Genomic DNA, 16,965 nt, shown 5'->3' on the forward strand with positions numbered 1-16,965 from the left:
GCTATACGCGGGAGCGCGCTATACCCCAATAAATACGGTAGTCACCAGTATTGCCTACAGCAGGGGTTAGGCAACCTCGGCCCTCCAGTTGTATTGAAACTACAAGTCCCACGAGACACTGCAAGACCCTGACAATCACAGACATGACTCCTAGAGGCAGAGGCATGATGGGATTTGTAGTTTCACCACAGCTGGAAGGCAGAGGTTGCCTACAGGCTTCCTATAGCTGATCTTTCCCCATTACTTACTTTCTCTGTGTGGAGGTGGCCATATTGGTAGAGGAGCAAAGCTTTGCTTCATCACATCAGAGCCCCCCCCCACATAACTGGTAGGGTAATGATATGAAGCAGTAGTAACAGAAGTGAAGAAGCACAGATACACAGAATGGATGAAGCAGGGAGATCCTTGCACTGCAGGTCCTCAGGTACAGCTTCCCCTCCAGCAAGGAGAACAGCGAGAAGCATAGTAGCAACGTCATATCTCACTTCAAACCTGATGAGACTATCAGTCAGAGGCAGCAATGCCTTAAAGCGAAAGCCAGCAGCTTACAGGCACTTACCTGTCCAGCGCGCCTGCGATGTCGGCAGCCGAGGCCGAGCAATCGCTCATCTCTCGGCTGCCCCCACCGCCATCCTCGATGAGGGAATCGGGAAGTGAAGCATTGCGGCTTCACTGCCCGGTTCCCTACTGCGCATGAGCGAGCCACGCCCTCACTGGTCCCCGCTGTCTCCTAGGACCAGTGTGTTTCCCAGAAGACAGCGGGGGGGGTGACGCGAAGGGGCGTGACTGCCGCGGCAGTCTATTCCCAGAAGTGGGTGCAAATACCTGTATTATACAGGAATCTGCACCCCCCTGAAAGGTGCCAAATGTGCTCCTGGAGGGGAAGGAGGGTTCCGAAAAGCGGAGGTTCACTTTTTGTGTGGACCTCCGCTTTAAATGACGCATACATCCCTACAAGGCTCGAAGCACAGAAGCAGGGAGATCTTTGCACTGTGGGTCCTAAGGTACAGCTTCCTCACCAGCAAGGAGAACAGTATCCCTGCTGTTTTGAAACTACAAGTCCCATGAACATTGCAAGACACCGACAATCACAGGCATGACTCCTAGAGGCAGAGGCATGATGGGATTTGTAGTTTCACCACATCTGGAAGGCCAAGGTTGCCTACCCCGGGCCTACGGGCTCCCTATAGCTGATCTTTCCCCCCCATTACTTATTTAACATGCCTTGCTCCTGCTCAGTTTCTCTGTGTGGAGGTGGCCATATTGGTAGAGAAGCATAGCTTTGCTTCATCACATCAGAGCCTACCCCACACACACACACACACACCTGGTAGGGTAATTAAATTAAGAAGTAGTAGCAGAAGTGAATAAGCACAGATTATTATTATTATACATGATTTATATAGCGCCAACAGTTTACGCAGCGCTTTACAACACCAGGGAAGACAGTACAGTTACAATACAGGAGGTATCAGAGGGCCACAGACACACAGAATGCATGAAGCAGGGAGATCCTTGCACTGCAGGTCCTAAAGTACAGCTTCACCTCCAGCAAGGAGAACAAAGAGCAGCATAGTAGTAACCTCATTACATCTCACTCCGAACCTGATGAGACTATCAGTCAGAGGCAGCAATGCCTTAAATGACACATATATAGCTGTGAGGCTCAAAGCAAAGAAGCAGGGAGATCTTTGCACTGTGGGTCCTCAGGTACAGCTTCACCTCCAGCAAGGAGAACAAAGAGCAGCATAGTAGTAACCCCATTACATCTCACTCCAAAATCGGATAAAACTAGCAGTCAGAGAATGCAGTACCTTAGATCTGAAGGGTATACAGTTATGAGGCTGCAGAGTAGAGCTGCACGATTAATCGTCAAGAATCGTTTTCGCGATCTTTTTTCCGTTGCGATTCTTGACACAGGGTTTCAGATCTTTGACATGAAAATAATTTTCTCTCTGCACTTTGGTATGCAAAGAATTTCCTCTATGCCAAAAGTCAAAGGGCCAGATTCTCGTAGATCCTGTGGCGGCGGCACGTAAGCCATTTACACTCCGCCGCCCCAACTTACAGGAGCAAGTGCTGTATTCCCCAAACACTTGCTCCGTAGTTTGCGGAGGCGTAGTGTAAATGGCCCGGCGTATCCCCGCGTAATTCCAAGGGGGCGGCTTGTATTTAAATTAAGCGCGCCCCCGTGCCGTTCGAACTGCGCATGCGCCGGGCTTAAAATAGCCCAGTGCGCATGCTCCAGTTCTCGACGGAAAACGTCAATGACGCCGACGTGTGCGTCATTGACGTAAAGTCGTATTCAAGAACGACTTAGTAAAACGACGTACCCGACGGGAAAAGACGACGCGGACCCGACGCCATACTTAACATGGCATACGTGGGACTGGCGTAAGGTTACCCCTCATATAGCAGGGGTAACCTTACGCTAACGACGGTTACGCGACGCGATTTTGTTCGGGAATCGGCGTATCAGGCTCATTTGCATAAACAAATGAGACCTGACGTAAACGCCATCTAGCGGCGAATTACATTTAAGATCCGACAGTGTAAGTGACTTACACTAGTCGGATCCTAGCCTAAATCCGGCGTATCTTGTTTTGTGAATACAAAACAATGATACGCCGGCGGGAAATTCGATTTACGCCGGTGTATCAGTAGATACACCGGCGTAACTTGTTTGAGAATATGGTCCAAAGTCTGGGCAATCTGCCAAGTTTTGAAAACATTCTTTATCAGTGGAAAGTCAAGTCTAAACATTGTATCACATTGACTTTTACATCAAAAGGAATAAACTTCTGTATGTAAATTAGGAACGTTTAACCACTTAAACACCAAACCTTTTTTTGACAGCTCTTTTCAAGTTAAAATCATTTATTTATTTATTTTGCTAGAAAATTACTTCGAACCCCCAAACATATAATTTTTTTAGTAGAGACCCTGGAGAATAAAGTGGTGGTTGTTGCAATATTTTATGTTGCACTGTATTTGCGCAGCAGTCTTTTTAAATGCAATTTTTTTGGAAATAATTACTTTAATGAATTAAAAAAAAAAAAAAAATAGTCAGTAAAGTTAGCCCATTTAATTTTTTTATATAAAATGTAAAAGATTTTACGCCGTGAGAATCGTGATCTTCATGCCAAGCAAAAAAATTGTGATTCTCATTTTGGCCGGAATCGTGCAGCTCTACTGCAGAGTATTAATGCCTACACACAGAAGAAGTCATATTTTTCATGAGGAGTTCCAAACAGTACCTTATTCATGGCACAGCTTGGGGGGGGGGGGACATTTCCATGCATTTTCTTTAAAACAGCAAATAAAAAATAAAAAAACGCACACACACACGAACAGTTTGCATGTATAAAAATTACCTAAAACTAGGAACCTTTATACAACTGGAGAAGTAATGCACTGTAGACACAAATGCAGCTTCGCTGGTCAGCAACATCCATGAAGGTAAAAAGCAAGTAATCGCGTTAGACGGCCACTTGGAAGCAAACACACGTATTGGAAAACATAACAAAGTACATAAACTGCCCAGTGTTTAGCCTGCTCTGATTCCTTGCTGGCCAGCGATTGCCCGGATACCCGAATCGGCAGAAATATGTAGCGTACGCCGGCTTCTACAGCAAATATGCAATGCTCTGCTTAGCTTTTTATTCATTTAGTTTTACGTTTGAACTAGGGATATCCCGATACTAGTATCGGTACCGATACCGAGCATTTCCCCGAGTACTTGTACTCGGGGGGAAATGCTCCGATACTTCACCCGATAGCTAGGCAATCAGTGCTCCGCGCCGCATTGTCCCCCCGTGCTCCGCGCCGCATTGTCCCCCCCGTGCTCCGCCTTGTCCCCCCCGTGCTCCGCCTTGTCCCCCCCGTGCTCCGCCTTGTCCCCCCCGTGCTCCGTGCCGCCTTCTCCCCCGTGCAGCTCTCCCCCGTGCCGCTCTCCCCCCTCAATCTGTCAGGATGGAGAGCGGAGGTAGGAGCTACCCTTTCAGAATGAACAGAGTCCGTGTTTACGATGCTTCAGTTTATGAATGGAGAGGAGCTTCTCTATTCATTTCAGCTGAGGCTGCTGAGAAAGGGACTGGGGAATCTGTGTCCTTAGTCCCTTTCTCGTTCTTAAAGGGGAGAGGTCAGAGGTCTGGTAAGACCCCTGATATATCTCTCCAAGGACCCCCAAAAGGGCTGATTAAAAAAAAAATTGCAATAAATATATTTAAAAAACACCGACAATCCACTCCCCCCCCCCCCAAAAAAAAATACTGCCACTGTCACATGACATGACAAAAAAAAAAAAAGTATCGGCATTCGGTATCGGCGAGTACTTGAAAAAAAGTATCGGTACTTGTACTCAGTCTCAAAAAAGTGGTATCGGGACAACCCTAGTTTTGAACCCCCCTCTTTCTTCCTGCACCCTGAAACTCAAAGTATGAAAATGCCCATATTGCGCCCAGCGCTATGACCACCACCGCCCCCTTGAAGCATTCCACACCCACAAAAGTGACACAATCTTGAGTCGCCACCCCAAAAACACAATATTCCCAACACACACATTCCTGAAAACGGCTGTATATGCAGGCGGGTGCTGCAGCAGCGGACCACCGGCTGGAAACAGAAGACACTGAAAGTGAGAAGTACGTCATCAGCCCTCCAAGGATCTCCAGAACGGGGTTCAAAGGTTTATTCACCGATCACATCACAGTTACAAAAAAAAGCAGCGTTTCTAAACCTAGCAGGACCCCCTTCATCGGGTATCTGACTTTACATGCCTGATGAAGGGGTCCTACAAGGCTCCAGCAACGTTTCTAAACCTTGCAGGACCCCTTCATCAGGTATCTGACCTCCATGTCCCCCCCTGTGTTTCTCTCTCCCTCCGTGTATCCATCCGTGTCCCCCACCGTGTTTCTCTCTCCCTCAGTGTATCCCGCCATGTTTCTCTCTTCCTCCGTGTCCCCCCGCATGTTTCTCTGTGTTCACTGACTCTGTCTATTCACATAGCTGAAACATTGTAAACTGATTACAATGTTTCAGTTTATGAATGAAGAGAAGACGCTGCCTTCACTCTATTCATTTTCAGCGCAGCTGAGGCTGCTGAGAAAGGGACTGGGGAACATGTGTCCTTAGTCCCTTTCCCTGTCTCAAAGGGGAGATGATAGAGGTCTGTTAAGACCCCTGATATCTCACCAAAGCCCCCCAAGAGGGCTGAAAAAAAAATATAATGATTGTAGCAAATAAAAGTAAATAAAAGAAAAAACATACTGACACGGTCCTCCCCCCCCCCCCCCCTAGACTGACAGCGGTAAGAGTCAGCAGTGTGGGGGACGGTCTATGTGGACAGCTTTACCCCGGATGCCGGCATACTTAGATGTGCCTCTTTTAATCCTCAACCATGTGAGTTGCTAAATGTTGTACCTTCATTAAATGTAATCAGATTGCTACACTTAGAGGCGCCTCTCCTTTTTTATACTCAGTTGTGACATGATGCTACTCTTATATCAAGACACCGCTTGCACGTCAAGAAGACACCGCTTGCACGTCAAGAAGACACCGCTTGCACGTCAAGAAGACACCGCTTGCACGTCAAGAAGACACCGCTTGCACGTCAAGAAGACACCGCTTGCACATCAAGACAACGCTTGCACATCCAATCAAAAAGTATTTAAAAATGTCGCTCGTCTTGCAAAGCGCTCTCACACAAAGGCTTTACTGTACTTTAACTGAACAAGCTGAAGTTAGAAGCCGATTGGCTTCTATGCAGAGCTGCACCAGATTTTGCACTCTCCGGTTTTAGTAAATACACCCCCCCCCCCCAGTGACATACACATTTAGTATTCTGCAATACACTTAAATGTACACAGACGCTTCTGCCTATAAATAGAGCCGCTGTATATAATATTGGGCAGGACTGGCATCGCCTCTCCAGATATTGGGCGACGCGGATGAGAAATGCAGCAGCCCCGGCCGATCCCCTGAACTGTGAGCGCTCTGTACACACACCTCACACATGCAACCGGATATCAGACTAATCTGCTAATTACAAGTCTGCTATTATTTTACAGGGTGGCTTTTATCCTGTCTGCAGCCTCCGCACTGCCAGCACCAACCAACCTCCGGGGGGGGGGGGGGGGACGTATTCCGAGGTGCAGAGTGACAGCACCACCCTGAAAGTAAACAAAACACCATGCAGTCCCCAACACCGGCTCCCTCCGATCAATGAACAGCGTTCAACCCGAGGGGGGAGACACGATGGAGGAACACCGGCAGCCCCAGGACGTCTCATGTGACGGGAGAAACTCATAAAAAAATAAATTAAAAAAAAAGTTTTACAAAGAGAGAGAGTCAGGTGATTGCAGCAGCCGGGCCTGTCAGACGGGTGACTGGGACAGACACGTCTCAACCAATTAGCAGGGCAGTGCCCCTTCCAGAGGCCTGAGCGGGTAAAACAGATCTCAGCGCTGCTAAAACATAAATACAGAGAGAGGGGTACAGGAAAACAACAAGAAGGGGGACCGGAAAACAACAAGAAGGGGGACCGGAAAACAACAAGAAGGGGGACCGGAAAACAACAAGAGGGAAGGACGGGGAAAGAAGTTCTGCAGCAGCAGCAAACATACCGGGACCGGCTAGATAGTGAAATCAACAAATTGTTACCGATTATCAACAATCTCTGAGCACCAATAGAAAACAACTGGCAGGCTCTGCCCATCAGGGGTACCAGACTTATCACAGACCCCAGTCTCCCCTCGCTTCAACTTACCCCCGCCAGTCCCCCCTCGCTTCAACGACCCCGCCAGTCCCCCCCTCGCTTCAACGACCCCGCCAGTCCCCCCCTCGCTTCAACGTCCCCCGCCAGTCCCCCCCTCGCTTCAACGTCCCCCGCCAGTCCCCCCCTCGCTTCAACGTCCCCCGCCAGTCCCCCCCTCGCTTCAACGACCCCTGCCAGCCCCCCCCTCGCTTCAACGACCCCCGCCAGCCCCCCCCTCGCTTCAACTTAACCCGGCCAGCCCCCCCTCGCATCAAATTACCCCCGCCAGCCCCCCCTCGCTTCAACTTACCCCCGCCAGTCCCCCCTCGCTTCAACGACCGCCGCCAGTCCCCCCTCGCTTCAACGACCGCCGCCAGTCCCCCCTCGCTTCAACGAACCCGCCAGTCCCCCCCTCGCTTCAACGACCCCCGCCAGCCCCCCCCTCGCTTCAACTTAACCCGGCCAGCCCCCCCAACTTAACCCGGCCAGCCACCCCTCGCATCAAATTACCCACGCCAGCCCCCCCTCGCTTCAACTTACCCCCGCCAGTCCCCCCTCGCTTCTACGACCGCCGCCAGTCCCCCCTCGCTTCAACGACCGCCGCCAGTCCCCCCTCGCTTCAACGACCGCCGCCAGTCCCCCCTCGCTTCAACAACCGCCGCCAGTCCCCCCTCGCTTCAACGACCGCCGCCAGTCCCCCCTCGCTTCAACGACCGCCGCCAGTCCCCCCTCGCTTCAACGACCGCCGCCAGTCCCCCCTCGCTTCAACTTACCCCCGCCAGTCCCCCCTCGCTTCAACGACCGCCGCCAGTCCCCCCTCGCTTCAACTTACCCCCGCCAGTCCCCCCTCGCTTCAACGACCGCCGCCAGTCCCCCCTCGCTTCAACGACCGCCGCCAGTCCCCCCTCGCTTCAACGACCGCCGCCAGTCCCCCCTCGCTTCAACGACCGCCGCCAGTCCCCCCTCGCTTCAACGACCGCCGCCAGTCCCCCCTCGCTTCAACTTACCGCCGCCAGTCCCCCCTCGCTTCAACGACCGCCGCCAGTCCCCCTTCGCTTCAACTTACCCCCGCCAGTCCCCCCTCGCTTCAACGACCGCCGCCAGTCCCCCCTCACTTCAACGACCGCCGCCAGTCCCCCTTCGCTTCAACTTACCCCCGCCAGTCCCCCCTCGCTTCAACGACCGCCGCCAGTCCCCCCTCACTTCAACTTACCCCCGCCAGTCCCCCCTCGCTTCAACAACCGCCGCCAGTCCACCCTCGCTTCTACGACCGCCGCCAGTCCACCCTCGCTTCTACGACCGCCGCCAGTCCACCCTCGCTTCAACTTAGCCCCGCCAGTCCCCCCTTGCTTCAACGACCGCCAGTCCCCCCCTCGCTTCAACGACCGCCGCCAGTCCCCCCTCGCTTCAACGACCGCCGCCAGTCCCCCCTCGCTTCAACGACCGCCGCCAGTCCCCCCTCGCTTCAATTTACCCCCGCCAGTCCCCCCTCGCTTCAATGACCGCCGCCAGTCCCCCCCTCGCTTCAATGACCCCCGCCAGTCCCCCCCTCGCTTCAACGACCGCCGCCAGTCCCCCCTCGCTTCAACGTCCCCCACCAGTGCCCCCTCGCTTCAACGTCCCCCGCAAGTCCCCCGTCGCTTTAACGTCCCCCGCAAGTGCCCCCTCGCTTCAACGTCCGCCGCCAGTGTCCCCCCTCGCTTTAACGTCCCCCGCCAGTGTCCCCCCTCGCTTCAACGACCCCCGGCAGTGCCCCCCCTCGCTTCATCGTCCCCCGCCAGTGCCCCCTCGTTTCAACGACCCCCGGCTGTGCAAGTCCCCCTCCTTTCCATGACCGCCGGCAGTGCCAGTCTGCCTCGTTTCAACAACCCCTAGCAGTGCCCATCCCCTCATTTAAATGTCCCCGGGAAGTGCCAGTCCCCCTCGTTCCAATGACCCCACCAGTGCCCCTCGTTTCAACAACCCCCTCCAGTCCCATACTCCCGGCGATTGCGTCCCCCTCGTTTCAATGACCACGACAGTGCCCCCTCATTTCAAACAACCCCCGGCAGCGCCAGTGCCCCTCTTTTTTAATGAACCCCCGGCAGCGCCAGTGCCCCCTCATTCCAAACAACCCCCGGCAGCGCCAGTGCCCCTCTTTTTCAATGAACCCCCCCGCCAGTGCCCCTCATTTCCCGTGAAACCACAGACCATACACAGTGCCTCCCCCCAGTAAGGTACCCACCTTGGGCAGCTCTCGGAGTTGGTTGGAGTCGAGCAGTAGTTCCTCTAGGCTGCGGCTGTAGCGGTAGATCTCCTCGGGCACGGTGTGCAGGGAGCTGTGCCGCCGGTCCACGCTCTCCACATGACGGTTGCAGCGCCACAACGGCATGCACTTCAACATGGTGTCCGGTGGGGGCAGCGCCGCCTATACAACATACACCGTCCGGGGGCTGTGCCCTCCTCTATACCACAGACCGGGCCACCGCAACATGTGGGGCACCTCATGTATACTACATAGACCCCCAGCTGGGTGCGGACACCCTCTGTCTACGGGGGCAGTGCTGTGCCAAGCGGGGCACCCGCCGCGATTACTAAACCCAATCACAGACTGAGCCCCCCCCTAGACTTTACCCAGCGACTGACCCCTCTATACTTTAACCAGCGACTGACCCCCCTATACTTTACCCACTACCATGCCCACCAGGGACTGACACCCTCCCCCAATCCTTTACCAACTCACTACTATGCCAACCAGGGACTGTGCCCCCCCCTGTAAATAAAGGACCCTCTGTATGTAGAGGGCTCTGTGGTAGTCAGGGACCCCTGTATCTATAGAGGAGTGTGTGGTACTGAGAAGCCCTCCTGTATACAGCCTCCTCCTAGGTGCTGTGGCCCCCCACTCGCTCTCTTAGGGCCCCCCGCTCTCTCCGGCTCTCCAGTCTCTGTCAGGAGGGACTCGGGCCGCCGCTCGGTGCACGACGGGAACTCCACACAGCTCGGCCCCGCCCCTCTACATCCGGGGAATGGCGTCACCTGACCGCGCCTCCGGACTCCGCACGTCACGCGGGCTGCGCTGATCATCCGCCGGCCAGGCGTGACTAATCGAGAGCGGAAACGTCACAAAAAGCAAAGGTTTCTGTGCAGACTAAAGGAATCGATAGCAGAGAGGTGGCTGGCAGATGCAAAGCGAGAACTTGCCAACCAGACTGGCTGCTGTGATGATTGTTTCCTCTGAGAACTGTGTGATCCTGTCCTGATATAACACCCTGAGCACTGTGTGGTCCTGTCCTGATATAACACCCTGAGCACTGTGTGGTCCTGTCCTGATATAACACCCTGAGCACTGTGTGGTCCTGTCCTGATATAACACCCTGAGCACTGTGTGGTCCTGTCCTGATATAACACCCTGAGCACTGTGTGATCCTGTCCTGATATAACACCCTGAGCACTGTGTGATCCTGTCCTGATATAACACCCTGAGCACTGTGTGATCCTGTCCTGATATAACACCCTGAGCACTGTGTGATCCTGTCCTGGGGAGGTCACCCTCTGTCCTGATATAACATCCTGAGCACTGTGTGGTCCTGTCCTGATATAAAACCCTGAGCACTGTGTGGTCCTGTCCTGATATAAAACCCTGAGCACTGTATGGTCCTGTCCTGATATAACACCCTGAGCACTGTCTGTGTGGTCCTGTCCTGATATAACACCCTGAGCACTGTGTGATCCTGTCCTGGGGGGTCACCCTCTGTCCTGATATAAAACCCTGAGCACTGTGTGATCCTGTCCTGGGGAGGTCACCCTCTGTCCTGATATAACACCCTGAGCACTGTGCGATTCTGTCATGGGGGGTCACCCTCTGTCCTGATATAAAACCCTGAGCACTGTGTGATCCTGTCCTGGGGAGGTCACCCTCTGTCCTGATATAACACCCTGAGCACTGTGTGATCCTGTCCTGATATAACACCCTGAGCACTGTGTGATCCTGTCCTGGGGGGTCATCCTCTGTCCTGATATAACACCCTGAGCACTGTGTGGTCCTGTCCTGATATAACACCCTGAGCACTGTGTGGTCCTGTCCTGGGGGGTCACCCTCTGTCCTGATATAACACCCTGAGCACTGTGTGGTCCTGTCCTGATATAACACCCTGAGCACTGTGTGGTCCTGTCCTGATATAACACCCTGAGCACTGTGTGGTCCTGTCCTGATATAACACCCTGAGCACTGTGTGATCCTGTCCTGATATAACACCCTGAGCACTGTGTGATCCTGTCCTGATATAACACCCTGAGCACTGTGTGATCCTGTCCTGATATAACACCCTGAGCACTGTGTGATCCTGTCCTGGGGAGGTCACCCTCTGTCCTGATATAACATCCTGAGCACTGTGTGGTCCTGTCCTGATATAAAACCCTGAGCACTGTGTGGTCCTGTCCTGATATAAAACCCTGAGCACTGTATGGTCCTGTCCTGATATAACACCCTGAGCACTGTCTGTGTGGTCCTGTCCTGATATAACACCCTGAGCACTGTGTGATCCTGTCCTGGGGGGTCACCCTCTGTCCTGATATAAAACCCTGAGCACTGTGTGATCCTGTCCTGGGGAGGTCACCCTCTGTCCTGATATAACACCCTGAGCACTGTGCGATTCTGTCATGGGGGGTCACCCTCTGTCCTGATATAAAACCCTGAGCACTGTGTGATCCTGTCCTGGGGAGGTCACCCTCTGTCCTGATATAACACCCTGAGCACTGTGTGATCCTGTCCTGATATAACACCCTGAGCACTGTGTGATCCTGTCCTGGGGGGTCATCCTCTGTCCTGATATAACACCCTGAGCACTGTGTGGTCCTGTCCTGATATAACACCCTGAGCACTGTGTGGTCCTGTCCTGGGGGGTCACCCTCTGTCCTGATATAACACCCTGAGCACTGTGTGGTCCTGTCCTGGGGGGTCACCCTCTGTCCTGATATAACACCCTGAGCACTGTGGGATTCTGTCCAAAGGGGGAGAGTCACCCTCTGTCCTGATATAACACCCTGAGCACTGTGTGGTCCTGTCCTGATATATCACCCTGAGCACTGTGTGATCCTGTCCTGATATAACACCCTGAACACTGTGTGGTCCTGTCCTGATATAACACCCCGAGCACTGTGTGATCCTGTCCTGGGGGGTCACCCTCTGTCCTGATATAACACCCTGAGCACTGTGTGGTCCTGTCCTGATATAACACCCTGAGCACTGTGTGATCCTGTCCTGATATAACACCCTGAGCACTGTGTGATCCTGTTCTGATATAACACCCTGAGCACTGTGTGGTCCTGTCCTGATATAACACCCTGAGCACTGTGTGGTCCTGTCTTCGGGGGTCACCCTCTGTCCTGATATAACACCCTGAGCACTGTGCAATTCTGTCCTGGGGAGGTCACCCTCTGTCTTGACATAACATCCTGAGCACTGTGCAATTCTGTCCTGGGGGGTCACCCTCTGTTCTGATATAACACCCTGAGCACTGTGTGATCCTGTCCTGGGGAGGTCAACCTCTGTCCTGATATAACACCCTGAGCGATCCTGTCCAAAGGGGGGGAGTCACCCTCTGTCCTGATATAACACCCTGAGCACTGTGTGATATTGTCCTGGGGAGGTCACCCTCTGTCCTGATAAAACACTGAGCACTGTGCAATTCTGTCCTGGGGGATCACTCTCTGTCCTGGGGGGTCACCCTCTGTCCCGATATAACACCATGAGCACTGTGCGATTCTGTCCTGGGGGGGGGGGGGTCACCCTCTGTCCTGATATAACACCCTGAGCACTGTGTGGTCCTGTCCTGGGGAGGTCACCCTCTGTCCTGATATAACACCCTGAGCACTGTGTGATCCTGTCCTGGGGAGTTTACCCTCTGTCCTGATATAACAGCCTGAGCACTGTGCGATTCTGTCCTGGGGGGTTACCCTCTGTCCTGATATAGCACCCTAAACACTGTGCGATCCTGTCCTGGGGGTCACCCTCTGTCCTGATATAACACCCTGAGCACTGTGCGATTCGATTCTGGGGGACACCCTCTGTCCTGATATAACACCCTGAGCACTGTGTGATTCTATTCTGGGGGACACCCTCTGTCCTGATATAACACCCTGAGCACTGTGCGATTCTGTCCTGGGGGTCACCCTCTGTCCTGATATAACACCCTGAGCACTGTGTGATCCTGTCCTGGGGGTCACCCTCTGTCCTGATATAACACCTTGAGCATTGTGCGATTCTGTCCTGGGGGGGTCACCCTCTGTCCTGATATAATACCCTGAGCACTGTGTGGTCCTGTCCTGGGGTGTCACCCTCTGTTCTGATAAAACACCCTGAGCACTGTGTGATCCTGTCCTGGGGGGGTCACCCTCTGTCCTGATATAACATCCTGAGCACTGTGTGATCCTGTCCTGGGGAGGTCAACCGCTGTCCTGATATAACACTCTGAGCGATCATGTCCTAAGGGGGGAGTCACCCTCTGTCCTGATATAACACCCTGAGCACTGTGTGATATTGTCCTGGGGAGGTCACCCTCTGTCCTGATAAAACACTGAGCACTGTGCAATTCTGTCCTGGGGGATCACCCTCTGTCCTGGGGGGTCACCCTCTGTCCCGATATAACACCCTGAGCACTGTGCGATTCTGTCCTGGGAGTTCACCCTCTGTCCTGATATAACAGCCTGAGCGTTGTGCGATTCTGTCCTGGGGGGTTATCCTCTGTGGACAGAGGGTGAACCCCCAGGACAGAATTGCACAGTGCTCAGGGTGTTATATCAGGACAGAGGGTGACCCCCCTGATATAACACCCTGAGCACTGTGCGATTCTGTCCTGGGGGGTCACCCTCTGTCCTGATATAACACCCTGAGCACTGTGTGATTTTGTCCTGGAGGTCACCCTCTGTCCTGATATAACACCCTGAGCACTGTGTGGTCCTGTACTGGGGAGGTCACCCTCTGTCCTGATATAACACCCTGAGCACTGTGCAATTCTGTCCTGGGGGTCACCCTCTGTCCTGATATAACACCCTGAGCACTGTGTGATCCTGTCCTGGGGGTCACCCTCTGTCCTGATATAACACCTTGAGCACTGTGTGATCCTGTCATGGAGGGGGGGGGGGGGCACCCTCTGTCCTGTTGATCGCTCTTGGCTACAATGTACAGTTCAGCTCCCTGGCTTGGCAAAGCTCCTGTAATTCTGTGCAGCCAGCTTTATGATCCAGCCAGTGAATAGTGCTGACACCCCCTGGCCAGTGATGAGCTCAGGTGTGTTCTGACAGGTGAAACTCGCCTGAGCTATCCCACTGGTAAGTTAAAGCTCACAGCCAATCATAGGTATGCATGCATGCAAGGGTCATGTATACCTGGGTCTGAGGGGTGTGGAATGCCTCTGCCACCTATGGTTGGATTTGATGGCTTCCCGGCGGGTTTTGAGTTTCTGTGTGAACTGTGCCATACCTCCCAATCATCGCAGACTCTGAGGGAATGTCCCGGGATGCATCCTGACTGTGCCATACCTGACCAGTTCCACCCACATATATGATTTTTTTTTTAAACAATCTCTTGCTATTGCAGAATGTATAATAAACATTAGTTACTCTTGCCATTAGTGCTGCATTTTTTATTATTTTATTAAAAAAATTACCTTTGATTCAGGTTTCTCTTCCACCCACTGGCTTACAGCTGCTACAGAGGGAGACACAAGCAGAGAAGTTCTGGTAACTGTGCATCCCCTCCCCTGCCCCCCTCTGTTCCGGCCACCCCCTTCACTATCTCCCCCCCCCCCCCCCAAGCAGAGAAGCCCCCCTGTGCATAAAGAGGGTGAGAACCTATAAATAATGATAATGGGGGGGAGGGGGCAATAACTGTATGCAGAGTGTTAGAGTCCATAGATAATGTTATAGGGGGAATTGTGTACAGAGGGTGAGAGTCCATAGATAATGATAATGGGGGGGGATTGTGTACAGAGGGTGAGAGTCCATAGATAATGGGGGGGGGGATAACTGTATGCAGAGGGTGAGAGTCCATAGATAATGATAATGGGGGGAATTGTGTACAGAGGGTGAGAGGACATAGATAATGATAATGGGGGGGATTGTGTACAGAGGGTGAGAGTCCATAGATAATGATAATGGGGGGATTGTGTACAGAGGGTGAGAGTCCATAGATAATGATAATGGGGGGGGAATTGTGTACAGAGGGTGAGAGTCCATAGATAATGATAATGGGGGGGGGGGGGATTGTGTACAGAGGGTGAGAGAGCCCATAGATAATGATAATAAGAGGGGGATTGTGTACAGAGGGTGAGAGTCCATAGATAATGATAATGGGGGGGGGGGGGTGTACAGAGGGTGAGAGTCCATAGATAATCATAATGGGGGGAATTGTGTACAGAGGGTGAGAGTCCATAGATAATGATAATGGGGGGGGGAATTGTGTACAGAGGGTGAGAGTCCATAGATAATGATAATGGGGGGAATTGTGTACAGAGGGTGAGAGTCCATAGATAATGATAATGGGGGGGGGGATTGTGTACAGAGGGTGAGAGTCCATAGATAATGATAATGGGGGGAATTGTGTACAGAGGGTGAGAGTCCATAGATAATGATAATGGGGGGGGGGGGAATTGTGTACAGAGGGTGAGAGCCCATAGATAATGATAATGGGGGGGGGGGGGGTTGTGTACAGAGGGTGAGAGTCCATAGATAATGATAATGGGGGGAATTGTGTACAGAGGGTGAGAGTCCATAGATAATGATAATGGAGGGGGGGGGGGGGGTTGTGTACAGAGGGTGAGAGTCCATAGATAATGATAATGGGGGGGGGGGATTGTGTACAGAGGGTGAGAGTCCATAGATAATGATAATGGGGGGAATTGTGTACAGAGGGTGAGAGTCCATAGATAATGATAATGGGGGGGGGGGGGGGAATTGTGTACAGAGGGTGAGAGTCCATAGATAATGATAATGGGGGGGGGGGGAATTGTGTACAGAGGGTGAGAGCCCATAGATAATGATAATGGGGGGAATTGTGTACAGAGGGTGAGAGTCCATAGATAATGTTATAGGGGGGGATTGTGTACAGAGGGTTAGAGTCCATAGATAATGTTATAGGGGGGACTTGTGTACAGAGGGTGAGAGTCCATAGATAATGATAATGGGGGGAATTGTGTACAGAGGGTGAGAGTCCATAGATAATCATAATGGGGGGGAATTGTGTACAGAGGGTGAGAGTCCATAGATAATGATAATGGGGGGGGGGGGGATTGTGTACAGAGGGTGAGAGCCCATAGATAATGATAATGGGGGGGGGGGTTGTGTACAAAGGGTGAGAGTCCATAGATAATGATAATGGGGGGAATTGTGTACAGAGGGTGAGAGTCCATAGATAATGATAATGGGGGGAATTGTGTACAGAGGGTGAGAGCCCATAGATAATGATAATGGGGGGGGGGGGGTTGTGTACAGAGGGTGAGAGTCCATAGATAATGATAATGGTGGGGGGGGGGGATTGTGTACAGAGGGTGAGAGCCCATAGATAATGATAATGGGGGGGTTGTGTACAGAGGGTGAGAGTCCATAGATAATGATAATGGGGGGGATTGTGTACAGAGGGTGAGAGTCCATAGATAATGATAATGGGGGGGGGGTTGTGTACAGAGGGTTAGAGTCCATAGATAATGATAATGGTGGGGGGGGGGTTGTGTACAGAGGGTGAGAGTCCATAGATAATGATAATGGGGGGGGGGTTGTCTACAGAGGGTGAGAGTCCATAGATAATGATAATGGGGGGGGGGGGTTGTGTACAGAGGGTGAGAGTCCATAGATAATGATAATGGGGGGAATTGTGTACAGAGGGTGAGAGTCCATAGATAATCATAATGGGGGGGAATTGTGTACAGAGGGTGAGAGTCCATAGATAATGATAATGGGGGGGGGGGGGAATTGTGTACAGAGGGTGAGAGCCCATAGATAATGATAATGGGGGGGGGGGTTGTGTACAAAGGGTGAGAGTCCATAGATAATGATAATGGGGGGGAATTGTGTACAGAGGGTGAGAGTCCATAGATAATGATAATGGGGGGGGATTGTGTACAGAGGGTGAGAGGGCATAGATAATGATAATGGGGGGAATTGTGTACAGAGGGTGAGAGCCCATAGATAATGATAATGGGGGGGGGGGGTTGTGTACAGAGGGTGAGAGTCCATAG

The 16,965-nt window shown here is 52.5% G+C and overlaps 1 protein-coding gene across 18 annotated transcripts in view; it reads right to left on the reverse strand.

The window, feature by feature from the left end:
- SCRIB (scribble planar cell polarity protein) overlaps window positions 1–9,758 on the reverse strand; it is a 265,308-nt gene extending 255,550 nt beyond the window's left edge. For 9 of the 18 annotated variants that reach the window (XM_040355076.1, XM_040355064.1, XM_040355062.1 and 6 more), the window contains exon 1: window positions 8,979–9,758. In XM_040355076.1, the coding sequence (XP_040211010.1) occupies window positions 8,979–9,137 (159 nt within the window). In that variant the 5' untranslated portion in view covers window positions 9,138–9,758. The remainder of the gene's footprint in view (window positions 1–8,978) is intronic. The other 9 variants (XM_040355072.1, XM_040355068.1, XM_040355071.1 and 6 more) reach the window with 1 other exon arrangement.
- Between the last annotated feature and the right edge of the window lie 7,207 nt (window positions 9,759–16,965).

Source organism: Rana temporaria, chromosome 5 (assembly GCF_905171775.1).
Source record: "Rana temporaria chromosome 5, aRanTem1.1, whole genome shotgun sequence".
NCBI lineage: Eukaryota > Metazoa > Chordata > Amphibia > Anura > Ranidae > Rana > Rana temporaria.